The following is a 17318-nucleotide window of genomic DNA, read 5'->3' as shown; positions in this document are numbered from 1 at the left end:
TCAGCTTTGTATGTTTTCGGAATGCCCAGAAAATGTACTATATCCCAGCAAGAGTGGCATATTTTTAACTTAATATTAACCCGCTATAGGGCAGAAAGTGTTGTTTTTGTTTTTGAAGAAAAGGTTTTGTTTAATTATTTTTTTAAACATACTAAATATTTTTCAAATGGAGAAAAAACCTTCAGGTTTTACCTAAAAAGATCTGTTGCACAGTAAAAAGTTCAATAAGTGGCTTGATATTTATTTTTAATGCGTTGTATTATATTTTTAAACTTTAAAAACGCTCTCCTGAAAAATCAAGTTTTTTGATATTTGACGTTCTTGAAAGGAGTGAGCGATATACATTACAAACTAAAATTGAAAGCGTATATATTAACACAAAAATTATAAAGTAAGCAAGAACACTATTGTTAAAGATGTAGAAGAATCCCGTTTCGGAATACCCCCTCAGACACATGGGACATTATTGCAGCCAAGCATACACTCAGACAACCAAAATAACTTTATTGGAGACTGTAAAGAAGAGAATGCAAGGAAGAGAAATCTATGATAATGTATGCGTGTAAGACACTTACATTTGAGGTACTCATCATAGTGTAGGACAGCACATTTTCCTACAATACCGACCACAGGACTCGAATCATGCACAGCTGTGAGCAGAATCTCTTGCTTGTAAAATACCTACAATTAAAAATGTAGAATTAATACAATTAAATTATAAAATTAAGTACTTACCACTAAACACTTTATTTTATCAATCTGGCAGCACAGTTCTCATTTCGAAATTTAAATACAAAAAGCTAGTTTCAGTAAATTAGGTACGTACAAATCACATTTTTAACACTGGCAGTAAATATTATTCTAAATTCAAATTACATTGGAGGTTTTAGCAACTTTTTAACCCATAGATAAAATACGTTCTAACCTGTCGATTATCTGGGGAAACATAACCTCAACTACCATGAATAAAAGCACAATCGGACATTTGTCAACCAGGATATTAAAAAGAAATGACTAGAACATTTTGCAAGTTAAAATAAGAGTCTAGGGACACCGAAATGTTGAAGTCAGTTTACTTTTGGTCAAGTTTTAACATTGGGTTCTGAGAGCAAATTTCATTCAAACTTGTATGGAAAATTTCCTTTTTATTCACAATCTCTATCTGTCAAGTTTTTTTTAGGAAATGCATTTTAAACTAATTTTGTACAATTTGTATAAAATAGAAGTCAAATTAACAAACCTTATTTATTGTTCCCACTACTTCTGAAGGTTGTATGAGCCAAGGTCCACGGAAATAGCATTTTCCGCTAAAATACATACAAAATAAAATGTATTTTTACACAAAAACTTTACTGATAACCATACAATTTAAAATCAATATGAAATCTACAATATTTTTAACTTACTCTTTGGTCTCCCAGATGGCATCGACTTGCGCTATCATCTGCTTACCCCCGTCAGTAACTACGTACACATAGTCCCCTGTTTTTATGACTCCGGAGCAGACTGTGTTGTACTGCTCGTAGTATGTGTTCTCATCGTCCCCTCCCAGTGGATTGAAGATCACCACATTCTAGAACAGAGAGTGACGCGTTGGAAAATATCTTTCATAATCATGAATAATATTATGGAACATAGTACTATCTACGATGTAAATGAAGTATAAACAAATAAATAAAAATATTCATATCCATCAAATCTATAATCGGGGAATACAACGTTTTGAGTGTGTCCAAATACTTGTTCACAATCAATAAATAAATTAAACAATTGTTGTAAATAAATTAACTGGTCAAATTATAAGCTAAATATAAAAGATATTTTTTTGTGTTTCTCGAGTATGTGAATATAATCCAGGATTCGGACCTCACATACAAACGAGTTTCTGCTCAATAAAGAGCTTCTCTCATCTCACCATCGATTTTTCTAGTGAAATTCTAGTGAATTCAAACTTAAGTGAAAACAAAGTTTTGATTTCTGGTTTTTACCATCTATATATGTTATAAACATATTTGACATTGATATATTATAATCCCTTACCGCACCCCAATGGTGCATAGGGCACTGCTTCATATAAACGCAGTGTTATCTCGATCGATTACACATGAAGGAAAGGTGATCAGCCCTCCACTTCAGGTACCAGTCCAGTGTAATATTGAATAAATATTAGAGTGAAAAAATCACTTATATTTATTAAACCCCCCTGGGAATCGAACCCGGGACCTCCAGAACAGTAGGCGAGCATGCTGACCATTACACTACGGAGGCGGACATTGATATATGGTAGACATATTTAGCATTGATAAGTACAAAGCCAAATATTTTAAAAATAATAAAGTTTTATCATTATTGCAAAAATCATTTAAAAGTCGTTGAAAAAAACAGAAAAGTTACAGAAAAAATACAATCATATTCAAAAGCATCTAATGACCCATTTAGATATTTTTCGTAAGCATTACTCATACATTGCAGGAAAATTTTCGTAAAACCATGGTATGTATGTATTTTAATTCATAAAAATTATGTGAGACTTTAAAATATTCCCTTAAATAAACAGTAAAGTAATAATCGCTTGTTGGCACTAATATTTTGTCGAATTGCAGCTTCAGTATCCCATGGTTTTACACAGTGCGATGTCACCATAGAAACACCACATATGTAGTAAGATTCACATGCTAATTAGAACATGCGGTACAATGAATACAGCCAAAGAAGAAATCAAGTGCTTGAGAAACCCATTGTGAATCCAGACTTGGTTAGAGGCATGCCAACTTCATTAACTTTTTCTAAAGATTTTTTAGTGTTTGATGCTTAGGTGTTTGTTTAAAGGTATACAAATTCAAAATGAAAAAAAAAAACATTAAAATAATGTTAGTGTCTATGATATTTAATGCAATTATTGTTTAAATATGATTTTGGGAATATGAACGCTTCGTAGAAATGGGCTGATAACAATATTCAGCTTGATCCTCTTTTTCAACGCAAAATTTTGTTCACCGATGAGACACATATTTGGTCAAATGGGTATGTCAATATGTAAGCAGAATTGCCGAATTCGGGGTGGAAAAAAAAAAAAAAACCTTTGTCGAGACACCCTTACATCCATTAAAAGTCACCGTTTGGTGTGCTTTTTGGGCGGGTGGAATCATTGGCGCATATTTTTTTTAAGACGATGCCGGCCAGAATGTAACGGTCAATGGAGAGCGCTACAGAACCACCATTACTGACTTTTTCGTACCTCAGTTGAATGGTATTGATGTGACAGAGCTGTGGTTTCAACAAGATGGCGCAACATGCAACACGGTGGGTGCCACCATCTATTTATTGCGGAAATTTGAATTTGTATACCTCTAAAAAAAAACACCCTATAAAACTCTTTCTCTAAAGCATGGTTAGGTCTTGACTTCTTTCATCAAGGAATTTGTTAATGCATTGGATTGTACATCGGATGAATGATAGTGATTTCTTCTTGTAGATTGTGAGATGATGAGATGATTAATTTAATAATCAAGTAACTAACTAACTAACCATCGCGCCGCTTCACCGCAGGGGTAGGCAGAGAGAATCGAACGTCACACCACTCTGTCTTTGCAAACATTCTTTGCCTCTTCTACATTCATGCATCTCCTCATACATACCCGACGATTATTACGACTCCTGACCCGGCCGCTTTCAAGTATTTGACATACCTGATTGTGCCAAGTTTTCCTCGGTCGTCCTCTGCTTCTTTTTCCAACTACATTCGCTCCATAAATTTGTTTAATCGTTCTTTCTTCACTCATACGCTCCACATGTCCAAACCATCTCAACACACCTTTCTTAATTTTATCGATAATGCTTATCTCAGCCTTACATTCTTTCCTTATTTCATCATTCGAACATCTATCAAACATCGTTTTGCCACACATTCGTCTGAGGGATCGCATTTTGACTGCATTCAGTCTGCTTTCATCCTTCTTTTGCCAACTCCATGTTTCGCTTCCATACATAAGGGTTGATCAATTTAATAATTAGTTTCACACTTTAGTGTATATTGTGTAATAAATGTTTCGCTTTACGAGTGTTTCGCTTAACAAGCAAGATTCTGGAATGAATTATGCTCATTATGAGAGGTTCCATGTACTATGAAATGATGAGAAGTGAAATGCATTTTTTTAAATATGTATTACAATATATAGAGGTACCACAAAAAATGATATTGTATAGTGGGATAGTTGCCATACAAGGTTCTATAGATAGATATAGATAGAGTACACTCATGCAGAAAGAGAATTAACAAATTTGGTGTAATTAGACCACCCTTTAAGTCAAATACATTGCCATTTTGGTGTCCGTGGGACTGGATTAATAATAACCTTGGGTGATGATGCTGATGATAAAGGTTTGCATTTAAAGTGATCATTTCTAGTAAGTATTTCAGTAATCTCTAGTAAGTATTCTGGTAATCTCTAGTAACCATTCTGATGATGGGTCGAGTTGTGGTCCCGTGGTTAGTGTCATGGACTCTTAAGTCAGAGTTTCTCGGTTCGAATCCACTCTAGAATTTGATGCCTATTTCTAATAATGAGCCGCATAGGCTCACAGAAATAGTATGAAATTGAAATATTTGTGTAAATAATAAAAACACAAATATTTCTCTTTAAAAAAATAATAATAATCCCTAGTATTTTGGTAATCTCTAGTGGTAAAGTCTAGTAAGTAAATCTCGTAATTCGTCGATATGTCAGTCAGATACATAGCCAAATTATTATGGATGATAAAGCTCTAGTTTGTTAAGTGCATAATACATATACTCACATTCTATAAAGATCGTCCGGAGAAGTTTAAAAAATCAAATGAGACAAAAAAATATATCAACATTTGATTAATGATCATTTCCTTATTAACACAATGCTTACGGCATGCACATATTTGTGAGTTTCAGAAACCTTACGTTGCGGCGGTGTGCCATTTTTGTGTATTTTGGTTACCTTCAACATAATATACAAAATCACATCTTAAATATCTAATTTCTTGCTATGTTTGCTTTGCTGTGTAGTGGATACATCGCTCACTCCTTTCAAGAACGTCATAAATCAAAAATCGTCAATTTTGAGTTATGCATGTTTTCAGAATGCCTAGAAAATGTACTATACCCCAGAAAAAGAATCATATTTTTAACTTAATATTTACCCGCTAGAGGGAAGAAAATGTTGTTTTTCAATTTTGTAGAAAAGGTATTGTTTAATTATTTTTTTAAATAAACTAAATATTTTTCAAATGGAGAAAAAACCTTTAGGTTTTACTTAAAATTATCTGTTGCTCAAAAAAAAGTTCAATAAGTGGCTTGATATTTATTTTTAATACATTGTATTATATTTTTAAACTTTAAAAACGTTCTCCTGAAAAATCAAGTTTTTTGATTTATGACGTTCTTGAAAGGAGTGCGCGACATGTCACTATAATACAAAAATATAATCGGTTCTTTTCTGTCATCGTTCTTTGGATGCGATTTAATATCCTCTGCGTCAAATTATATTTATTAGACAAATTTCACCGTAACCAATGTGTTAATAATATTTTGAATACATATCCCTGAATGTTTACAAGGACACAAATACTGAATTAATTATTTGAGTGATTAGCATTGTAACATTATAATGGAGTTTCATCTGTATAAAACGATTATTGTAAAGTAAGATAAATCAAGAATATATATTATTTTCATGTTTTGTTTTTCTAAGTATGTAAATGTTTCAATACGAGGGGTCATCCGGAAAGTAATAACCGTTTGGGAATGTAAAAAGCAATCTAATTTATACAAATATGAACATTTTATTTGCAAAGAACATACTTTAAACTACTTTTCTATGTACATAGTCACCTAGCATATTTGGGCATTCGTCGTAACGTGGGATGAATTTTTGTATCTCAGATCTTTGGCTTCTTCAGATTACCATCTGTTTACAACACTTAAGAACTTTTTGGCAGGAAACGAATTTGAAAGTGATCAAAAGCTGTGCGCTTTAACTATGTATCTTAGCGGCGGAGGAATATACAAAGATGTAAAATATACTAGACTAAGGATACAAAAAGTCATCACACATTACGACAAATGCTTAAATTTGCTGTGTATGTGGAGAAGTAGTTTAAGACATTGTTCCGCAAAGTGTGAGCCGGGGCACACTAGATTAGTTGGTATGCCGCAAAAAAAGTCTAGTTTTGTGAAAATAACACAATTGCTCCAAATTTCGCTTGCCTGTGCTCAGTTAAGTAGGCTCACATTTCGCATTAAACATAATATGTTACCATAATATGGTAAATATGCACCTCTGAAATTTCTTAATTTGGTAAGTGTACCTTGAATAGAAAAAGTTTGCGGAACACTGGTTTAAGGTATTTTTTTTTACAAATAAAATATTCATATTTACATATTCATTTTTTTACAAAAATGTTAATAATATTAGTATATAACCACTCACCGAGATTTTTGTGTCTACCAGTTTCGAAACGGGTACGGTTTACTTATAGTCCATTATTTGATTCAATATCGGCTAAGCAAGATTCGTCAATATCTAATTCAAACCCCTCCCACTCCTTTCATCCTACGAGTATATAAGCTGGTTTATTAATACGTTTAACCCTATCGCATGTTTAACCTCGGCTCGTAATACATGTCTGTGGTGAAAACTTTAGTGCATGTTGGTCTTCGGGTCGGCCAAAAATCGCACGGGTTAAACATTTTGTGTAGTTTTAAGTGTGTAAATGGTGCTATGGTGGTGAAGGGTGGTATTGTTTGCATGCTGTAGTAGTGATTGTCATGACGAAGAGACGGGTACGTTTTGAAACCGGTAGACATAAAAATCTCGGTGAGTGGTTATTCACTAATATTATTAACATTTTTGTAAAAAAAAAAGTAAAAATGACTAACCACAAAGTAAATGCTTTAAATTTAATTATATTGAGAATTTCATTCATATTTGTTCATATACTAGATTTTTTTGTATTCCCAAACAGGTACTACTTTTTAGGTGATCCTCGTATGTCTAGGTGTCCCTAATTGGGCCTATTTTCCTTTCCCCCACTCACCGGCCGCTCCTTCTCCTGTACGTTCTCGGCTACGTCCAGCTCGGCCAGCTCGTCCTTGTGTTTCTCCACCCGCTCGCGGAAGACGGACATGACGCGGCGCGGCTCCAAGGGCACGTCCCGCTGCAGCAGCTTGTGGGGAGTCTCGCAGGCCGGCCACACCTTGATCTTCTTGAACGAGCGCGACTTGGTCGAATAGCGCGACTCGCACACGTACACGTCCTTGTCGGAGAAACCTGATCAATAGATTGGCACTGGTCAACATCGCTAGGAGTGCCTAGCGCCTTTTCAGAATAACATAGGCCCAAATGAGCCTAGCAGTGAAAGTTGGAGGTCAAATGGTACAATATTATCTATCAATAGTAAGCACATTTCAAAGTTTCAAAGAGATATATCAATGCATTGTTGTCGAGCGGTTTTTTCATCAACCTCGACCCTAATTATACTCAGACAGTCTGCTCGACCCTCAGTATACTACATAATCACAGGTAACCGCAAACCCAATTCCAATCTGTACAATGTTTTTGGAGTGTCTCGCGCTCTACCTAAAGTAAGCAAATAGAGTGCTGATAACCATCTCCTGCTCTCTACCAACAGTATGTAAATATGCTTTTAAGCGTTTTCCACAAACAATGTGTTAAAATATACATAAATATCTCCCTCGCATTAAAGTACATAGAACTTCCCATTTACATGGTAGGAAAACTCCATGCGATACCGCGTAAAAACACAATATATACAAAAAAAATGCTGTATAGGCTTCCTTGCATAAAAATCAATTCAAGATATCAAAAAATAAAATTCATTATTGCTTATTCAACAGGTCCCTTTTAAAACGATAGATAGTGGTTTTACTGTATCTACATATTTTAATGCAGTCTTACCTTCTGGATGGAGCTTGAAATAGTCCTTAACATTCATGACACAGCACTTGCCGACCACTTGGTCCAGAGGAATGGACTGGTGAGATTCCGTCTTGAAGACCTCCTGTTCGAGGAATTTGCGTGTCGTTACATGGAATGTTTCGTGCGGCCTTAAAAAAATAAAACACAAATTTAGTTATTGTATATACCTACATAAGATGTCAAATTTTGAGATGTTAAGAATAATGTAAAAAAAACAACTCCTAAATGGAGATAATCGTGATATGTGAACAAATATTTGGAACTACATACTCAAAATGTTATAACTAAATTGACTGGTCAAATTATAACCCAAAATAAAATTTTTAAATGATGTTTTCTAGCGTTTGTCAAGTACCTACGTGAATATAATCCAGGATTCGGGCCTCTTGTCTCTGCTAAATAAAAGCTTTCAACATCCCACCATAGATGTCTCTAGTGAACTCGCGCAAACTGTGTTACGAGTTTGATCAATATATTTATAATAAGTTTTAAGAATTTGAGTAGGCTGGTTGTCAACAGTGGGTAGAATTGATGAATGTTACACGTGTGGAAAGTGATAACTCAAACCAGCCTATGATGGTCGTAAGCCCTGTAAATGCCCAGACTTGTAATCAGAATATTATTCTTCATCTATGATGAGATGTCAAAAATAATGTATGTATTTATGTACAAGGGTTTGCTGTATTGGTCAACCGACTAAACTGATATACGAATTATTGCAATAGCAGTCTTTACCTGAAATAGCAGTTTCCGTACACCATAGGAACATCGTCGACATTATTCCATACTCGCTCCACTTGCAAAATGGACGGCTCCGGTCTGCTGCCTTTCTTGCTCTGCACGTAGACAAAGTCTCCCTTGCTGTACTGAGCCGTCGCTAGCGGCTGACCACCTGCCGGGATGACGCTCTCATCACAACTGGATCTAAAACGCAAAGAAAATGAGCAAAAGCATTGATTCAGCATTCTGGGTCTAGAAGATAGCAATGAATGTTCCCGTTCGGCGATTAACCTGTTAACCGGGCGGGACGCATAAATACGTCAAACGTTAACAATATCGGGTACGGGTAGGACATATGAATAAGTCCTTGAAATATATGTTTATTATATTATATATATGGGTGTATATTTTTCAAGTCCGCCTCCGTGGTGTAATGGTCAGCGTGTTTAGTTACCGTGCTGGAGGTCCCGGGTTCGATTCCCAGGGGGGGTTGAAAATAAATATTAGTGATTTTACACTGTAATATTTATTTAATATTACCCTGGACTGGTACCTAAAGCTCAGGGCTGATCACCTTCCCTTCGTAAGTTAATTTAATTTATCACCTTGCCTTCATGTAAGTAATGATCAAGATAACACTGCGTCAATTCGATGCAGTGCCCTATGCACCATTGGGTGCGGATAAGGGTTATAAGTAAAAGTAAGTATATTTTTCAAACAACAAAGGTATTAGTCATCCATACATGTCTCGACATGAATTTAAGTTACGGAGTGAATCAGTATTCGCGCCCGTTACAAGTTGTGTAATTGGACAGCGGACCGCCCGGCTAACAGGTTAAGGACACACAACACCTCTCTCCCAGTATATAGCAATCATATGGCACATTTTAACTCTATTTCTAGGATGCTAAGGTTGTATAATAATTTAGAAAATACTGATAATGTCATCATCGATATTTTTAATGATGGCATTGAGAAATACAAGAGGTCTATTACCAGATTGGTGAAATCGAATTGCAATAGAGTCTCGAATTCTGTACCTTAAATCTTCTGTAGAAAAAAAAAAGTTTTTTTCTACAGAATTAACTCTAGAAAATAACCTGAGAGTAGGGTGGTTAAAAAATGGAAAATCACAAAGTTATTGCTTCAAATATAAATTATAATCCAATATTCACTGTTCATAATTTCAGCTGAGATCGGCAGGGCGTAACTCGGCTGCCGATTGTGGAGCGAGCATACCTGGTCTCCGCGTCCTCGTCGATGTGCTCCTCCAGCATGTTGCACTGCTTGACGAGCTCCACGGAGGCCAGCAGGTCCTGCTTGGTGGCCTTGAGGGCGGGGGACTGCAGCACGGCGCCGCCCTTGCACAGCTGGTCGCGGCAGGAGATGTAGAAGCTCTGCATCTCCACCGAGTCCTCGAACACCTGGCTGTCGGAGCGAGAGAGGTTGCGGGCCCTGACAAAACCAAAAATAACAAAGTGTAAATAAATTATCTGGTCAATTTAAAAGCTAAAGCAGGGGTTCCCAATCTTTTTCAGGCCGCGGCGCACTTACAAGTATATATATATAAGCCATATATATGTAAGCCCCGTAAATGCCCAGACTTCCATATTCTTCTACATCTATGTTAAGATGTCAAAAAAATAATATAAAAATATGATTTGTATAATTTTTGTATGGCCAACTTCTAGTGAATTTCATCGACACTACAAACAAACATTAGGTGCTGTCGAATGAATTTTGAGTACAAATACCTTTCAAACACGGAGAACATGTCTTCCTGGAAGTGGTCGAGTCGCTTGTAGAGTCCCTTGTCCAGGCGTCTCTTGATGAGGTCCAGAGAGACTCCCCGAGTACGGATCCCGTTCACTTCATCGTGCTCCGGCAATTCGGCCATGCTGTCTGAGAAGCATCTGCGAAATATGGACGCGAGTCAATCAAGACATACTGTGAAGGCAACAAACAGTTCACACGCAGTGGAAAAGTATGAAATATTTATTAATTTATTTTAGCTTCATGTACAGAATAAAAGTACATTGGCGGGCTTATTGCTAAGAAGAAATATTTATTTATTTGAACTTTTTGTACAATATGTGTGTACATTGGCGGGCTTATTGCTATAAAGCAATACCTTCCAACCAACCAAAAAAAACAGACTAGTGTGAACAATCTAGGCTTGTACCTTTTGATGTCTGTTAGAAATTAGTGGGGAGATAATGCTTGAACAGGTTAAGACAAGGATAAGAAAAAAGAAAAACAAAGAAACGTAAGAGAGCATAATTACAAATTAAGAATTTAAACAGGGTAACATGAATAGAAAAACAAAATGACGATAGAGTAAGGAAGGCATGGGAAAAGGGAATCAGGTAGAAAGTTAAAGGAAGAGAGGAGGGGTCAGGGGAGGAGGAGATGGATAGTTACGGTTCTAAGGTAAGATAATGATGTTTCAGGCCTGAAAAACCCGACGAAAAACGCCTAAAAGGCGATTTCTGTACTGGGTCAGATCAGACCCACCACTGCTGGGCGCGTTTTGTTTGAGGGCATTGGGCTTTAGGTATTAATAATGTTACATAAGAGAAGTCGCTTTTCCTTTACCTTCCCTCTTCGTCTTGATGGTTATACACGGTAGTGAACAGAGTCATCAGCAACTCCTGAACTGCGGCAGACACGTCAGGAACTGATTCATCATCTTCCCTTAAAATTTAAAACACATCATCATTCACAACCTTTTTGTAAATTCTTTGTGTAATATTGATTATGAACATTCTGGCAAGGGGAAATTTAAAATCAGCTAAGGCGCAAAAATTCATATTGCAGTTTTTTTTTCAGTAGAGGGTTGAAGTCTTTTTAATTTTTTTTATTAAGTTTTACTTGGAAAATACCACTAATTATTTAAATCAATTGCAACATTCTAATCACTCAATATGTGAACGGGCAGTCAGGTTTTTTCTGAATTTTGATTAGTGATTTTTTCACTCTCATTTTTTTACTTTAATATGTATTTAATCAATATTACCGTACCTGAAGCAGAAGGCTTATAATCATTCCTTCATTTATAACGACCGAGATAACTCCGCGTTTATATGGTGCAGTGCCCTATGTACTATCAGGTTCGGATAAGGGTTTGAAGAAGATATTAATATAGTTAATATTCACCTTAGCAACTGTTTTGTTTGCAGACAAATCCTCTGAAGCACGAGGGCGTCTTTGTAAATTTGCGAATCCGGCTCGTTGTATTTGCAAGCGTTGTCAAACATCAGCACAAAGTCGGAAGCCAGTTCAGTGACGGAGGAGTAGCCGCTGATTTTCAGCTTGTGCGCTATTTTCTCCATGTCGATCGGGTTCTTGATCAGCTCATAGTAGTCCGGATACTCCAGCTTGTTTGGCAGCTTCATGAAGATGAGAGCCAGCTGTCGGTTACCCTTGGGTTCCCTGTAATCTCGAATAGCGTCGTAGAGAGTTCTCAACTTCTGCTCAATAGGGGAGAGCTGTTTGGTTTTGCCTTTGAACACTTTGAGGGGAGTCTTTCTTTCCACAGCAGTGCCTGTGATTTCCTTTAGTTTCTCGTTCAAGGCCTTCTCCAAGAGGTTGGCGTCTTCGTATATCATGGACCCTTCCTCGTTGTACTGCCTGCAGTTGGCAAACATGATCCTGAAGTCTCCGACGATCTGATCCAGGGCGGTGTAGCGCTCATTCTAAAATAATTAAAAAAAAGAGTCATTATCTGACGATGATCCTATTACTGTCATACCGGAATATGAAACTCGACTCAGCTTATATATATTCGGAATATGAAGCTTTCTCAAATTTCCCACACCTTGTCCTATTCTTAACAAAAACAGATCTTTAATTTTTATACGAAAAAAGATGGATCAAAGATTGAACATTTATACTGCTTGATGGGCATTTATAATGGGCAGCATGGTGAATGTTACACTATATTGTGAATGTCTATAAAGTAATCTTTTAAGCCAGTCAAATGCTAGATAGTGAGCCCTGGGATACTCAGACTTCTATCTTCTTTTGTATATAAATGATAGATGTTTCATCTCAAGTTAAGACACCTATAAAAGAAGGATGAAACTTCAAATGTATATATGTTTATTTGTATATTATGATTTTTTACTTTTCCTACAGCAGGTTAAGTTACTTTTCTAAAAAATAGAACAAGACAGAAAACAAGAAAAAAAAAATCTGATGTTACATTACACAATAAAATTTTGGAGTAAAAAAATAACCGAGAAATGTTTGTTAATTGTGGTTTGGCCCCTTCTCTGTAAATTTCCTGTGTTAGGAGGAATTGAGTAATGACACCGTACCTTGATGTTGGATTCGATGGTCAGCATATCGATGGGCCGCTCGATGATAGTGTAGTAGTCGGGGTACAGCTTCTTGGAGGGCTTCTCCATGAAGAGCAGCATCGGCTGGCGCCCGTCGGAGCAGGTGAACTCGATGAGGTGGCGCTGCAGGGCGTGGAGCTTCTTCTTGAGGGGTGGGCCAGCGGGTGCAGAGGCGGGGGTGCCCGGGGCCCCGCTCACTGCGGGAGGGGTGGAGGGCGTCACTGTGTTCGTGCGTGGACGCCCTGGCAGAGATACAAGACAATAGAGATAATGGTGTTTCAAGGACCCAATGATTAGGATTGACCAGAGTCATTTCGCCCCAAAATTTTTAAGATGGAGACCTTGGGAGAACAAAAGAGGTGTCGGAAGACCCCAAAAGAGATGGTCCGACGACATAGTCGCTGTAGGGGGTAGAAAATGGCTGGCAGCAGCAACCGACCGAAGAAAATAGAAGGAAATATAGAAGAGGCCTATATCCAGCCGTGGAGGACAGAGGGCTCATGAAGAATAAGAAGAAGATAAAATGCAGCTCCACCAAGAAATGTCGGTACAAAAGCTGAATCTAATGCCAAAATGCTCCAGACGCAAGAAGCAGACTGAAATTAATTACCTCTGCCCCTGACGACGGAGCTCTTCATGGAGGACAGGCTCTCGTCGTCGTCGCTGGAGGAGTCCTGCGTGATGTCCAGCATCTCCTGCACGCTCTGCTGCATGAGGCGCTGCAGCTTGACCGAGTCCTTGTACAGCTTGGAGGAGGGCACGTTGTACTGCTTGGCGTTCTCGAACATGATGTTCATGTCGCCGGCCACCTCCGACAGCGTGCCGTACGAGCCGCGCCGGATCTTGTCCTTGATCTGGGACAGCGACACCGGGTTCTTGATCTCCTTGTAGTAGTCGGGGTAGAAGCGCTTCGAAGGCAGCTTCCAGAAGGGCTCCGACAGCGAACCTTAACATTATAACAATGTTTTTACATTCTTTTTTTACATTTCCACATGGATTTTATTTTATTTTTTCTTTATTTTAAATTCTTTTGCAATTCACAATACATTATAATTACAAGTACAAAAAATATAAAATGTTAATATAAAAAAAAAATCCCACAAAGGCATGGCCTGTGTGTGGTTACACATTATATTTTAGGTTTTAATAAAGCGCACTGGCAAGAATACAAAAGATATTATAACTAACTCACCATCACGTCGCTTCTCCGCAGGGGTAGGCAGAGAGAATTGAACACCACACCACTCTGTCTTTGCAAACATTCTTTGCCTCTTCCACGTTCATGCATCTCCTCATACATACCCGCCGATTGTTACGACTCCTAACCTGACCACTTTCAAGTATTTGGCATACCTGATCGTGCCATGATTTATCAGAAATAAAAAATTAGATTAAAAGTGCTAATATAAACTACAAATAAGATGAAGAAGAATATGGAAGTCTGGGCATTAAGAATACGGAGAATACGGGGCTCACAACTGTCATAGGCTGGTTTAAGTGATCACTTTACACACGTGTAACATTTATTTATTTATTTAAACTTCATGTACATACAGAAGAGTTCATGTACTTCATGTACTTCATGTACATACAGTACATTGGCAAGTTTATCGCTAAAAAGCAATATCTTCCAGCCAACCAAAAACAGACTAGTGATATTGGTCAAAATCTTGGATATCATATATAGCTGTTTGCAATCAGAGGGTAGATAGTACTTGAACATTAAAAAAAAATTACAAATTGATGGTACTAAAGAAGGCAAAGGAAAAGAGGAGTTTAGGGAAGAAGGTAGAGGGAAAACTAAGGAAGGAGGTTTACCAATTCTACCCATGATTGGTCAAATTATAAACTAAAATAAAAATTGAAAAGGATATTTTCTAGCATATTTTATGTATGTGAATATAATTCAGGATTCGGACCTCACATGCAAATGAAAGAGTTTCTGTTCAATAAAAAGCTTATCTCATCCTACCATAGACGTCTCTCGTGAAGTTCTAGTGAATTCATCAAACACAATGTTTCGCATTTAATCAATATATCTAGAAGTTCAAAGAATTTGAGTAGTGTGGTTGTCAATAATGGGTAGAATTAGTGGATGTTACACGCGTGTAGAGGCGGATGTGGGTCAATTTTTTTTTTTTAATAGAAAATTCACGTCGCGGGTCACGTAGGTTAAGCGATTAAAACAATGGCTTACAAATTTCATTAAAAAATTTCTTGAAATTTAATTAAATTTTTTGAAATTAACAAGTTTATGAAATTTGTAAGCCTATGCACTTAGATTGCATAGGAGTTCCAAAAAATGTTTCATAGTTTAGTTCTATTCATAATTCTTCAATTCCAAATGATCATGTTCTAACTTTACAAGAGAAGCTGGATAATTCTCACCGTTGGGGCCTTGTAAGCTCTTGACGGTCTGGAACAGTCTCCACTGCGGATTGTCCTTCAGACTGCTTTCGGTGTCACTGTGGTCCTCCATATTGCCCTTTTCTGTGTCACTGTCTGGTATTTCTACCGCACCTTTAATGACAAATGTATTTATTTTATTTTACTTAACATAGTTACAATAAATATTATAATTTAATTCATTTGCTAGACATTTCCTCGGTCATCCTCATTTATCCAAAAATATTCGCCTTATAAATATGTTTTACCATTCTTTCCTCACTCGTTCGTTCCACATGTCCAAACCATCCCAACACACCTTTCTTAATTTTATCAATAATGCTTATCTCAGCTTTACATTCATTCCTTATTTCACCAAATCCAACAGTCTACAAACAACAAAAATCGAGACACTTCCTCAAACTTTTCTTACTGTCAAAGTGTTCGCGTGAACTGTATATCCAAATTCAAATATTGTAGGACAATTTTTGCCAATTTATAAAAACGTCAAATACATGCTTAATGTATATAAAAATACTGAATAAATAATATCATAAATATATTATTTTGCTCTGACAAAGAAACGCATGGAAGCTCGAATACACACAGCGATCTATGCTTGGTTTAAACCTGAGCGATAAAGTGAGAAATGAAAAAATCAGGAACAGAACCAAAATAGCGGATATCATAAATCGCGTAGTAAGATTCAAGTGGCAATGGGCAGGACATATTGCAAGACAGAACCCCACAAGATGGACCCCAAAAATTTTGAGATAAAAAAAGGTGGTCCAATGACATAGTCGCTGTGGGGGGTAGAAACTGGCTGCAAACAACAACTGACCGAAGGAAATGGAGGGATTTCTTTTTAATTTATTTTTTTAATGAGAATCGCAAATTATTTACCTTGTACAAAGTTTATGGATCATTAAGTGGATTTTTGTTTCTTCTAACTAAATAAATATGTTTTTATTTAAATCTGTGTTAGAAACATAGTCTAGTGTGGGCCAATCGGGAACTTCTCAGCATTTCCTCGTTGTTGGGAGGAAACCACGTTGCACTCCTCAGGAGAAGGCGGACTGTTGGCTATCATCAGCAGACCTTCCGTTCTACTAGAAGAGGGTTCAGCATTTTGTGTCCTGGCTGGGAAATGGAAGGATACAAAAGAAGCCTATATCCAGCAGCGGAGAACAGAAGGCCAGAGAAGAAGTATTTTGCGTGAGTATCAGCGAGGATAGGACGCACGGAGAGCAACTGACCAGACACGGCAGCACTGGACAAGGAGAGCAGATGGGGCTTGGCGGTCCGCTTGCTCCGAATCCTCTCCGAAGTTTTGGCCGGCGTCTGCACCCTTCCGTGCTCCAGCTCTGCCCTTTTGGCCTGTATATGCTAAAAACGTCAAAAAAATTAGACAAACATTACAGTTTTTATAAATAAGTTCCTTGTCGATTACAATTATTTCAATATCAGAATTTTTACTTATCCGAACTACCTTCATCCCCAATTCATCATTCATTCAAACCCATATCCGCATCCCAATGGTGCATAGGGCACTGCATCATATAAAAGCAGTGTTATCTTGATCATTAATTAACACATAAAGGAAGGGCAATCAGCCCTTTGCTTCAAGTACCAGTACAGAGTAATATTGATTAGTGTGATAAAATAGCTTTTATTTATTTGACCCCCCTCCTGGGAATCGAACCCGGGATCTCCAGAACGGTAGAAGAGCATGCTAACCATTACACCACAAAGGCGGACAATTTTTCTTGTAAATTTCAAAGTCAATTAAACTTGTAAGCCTTTGATTCAATTGCTCAACCTACGTGACCCAGGACATGGATTTTCTATTTAAAAAAAAAAAAACAAATATGACCCACTTACGAGAAAGCTTCGTCATCCCCGA

The 17318-nt window shown here is 37.2% G+C and overlaps 1 protein-coding gene across 3 annotated transcripts in view; it reads right to left on the bottom strand.

Moving 5' to 3' along the window:
* The window catches only part of polybromo (protein), a 38805-nt gene that overhangs the window by 14361 nt on the left and 7126 nt on the right, over window positions 1-17318 (bottom strand). For all 3 annotated transcript variants that reach the window (XM_088270198.1, XM_088270199.1, XM_088270200.1), the window contains exons 7-20: window positions 16672-16801; window positions 15419-15550; window positions 13641-13976; window positions 13010-13272; window positions 11847-12385; window positions 11286-11384; window positions 10445-10603; window positions 9930-10145; window positions 8706-8894; window positions 7950-8098; window positions 7069-7301; window positions 1407-1573; window positions 1241-1307; window positions 576-681 (exon numbers count right to left, since the gene is read on the bottom strand). In XM_088270198.1, the coding sequence (XP_088126324.1) occupies window positions 576-681; window positions 1241-1307; window positions 1407-1573; window positions 7069-7301; window positions 7950-8098; window positions 8706-8894; window positions 9930-10145; window positions 10445-10603; window positions 11286-11384; window positions 11847-12385; window positions 13010-13272; window positions 13641-13976; window positions 15419-15550; window positions 16672-16801 (2785 nt within the window). The remainder of the gene's footprint in view (window positions 1-575; window positions 682-1240; window positions 1308-1406; window positions 1574-7068; window positions 7302-7949; window positions 8099-8705; window positions 8895-9929; window positions 10146-10444; window positions 10604-11285; window positions 11385-11846; window positions 12386-13009; window positions 13273-13640; window positions 13977-15418; window positions 15551-16671; window positions 16802-17318) is intronic.

The sequence above is a fragment of the Brachycentrus maculatus genome, unplaced genomic scaffold (genome assembly GCF_059751285.1).
Source record: "Brachycentrus maculatus isolate JH-2025_06_01 unplaced genomic scaffold, ASM5975128v1 h1tg000374l, whole genome shotgun sequence".
Taxonomy (NCBI): Eukaryota; Metazoa; Arthropoda; class Insecta; order Trichoptera; family Brachycentridae; genus Brachycentrus; species Brachycentrus maculatus.
Note: the sequence above shows the minus strand (reverse complement) of the source record. Positions and strands in the feature narration are given on the sequence as shown.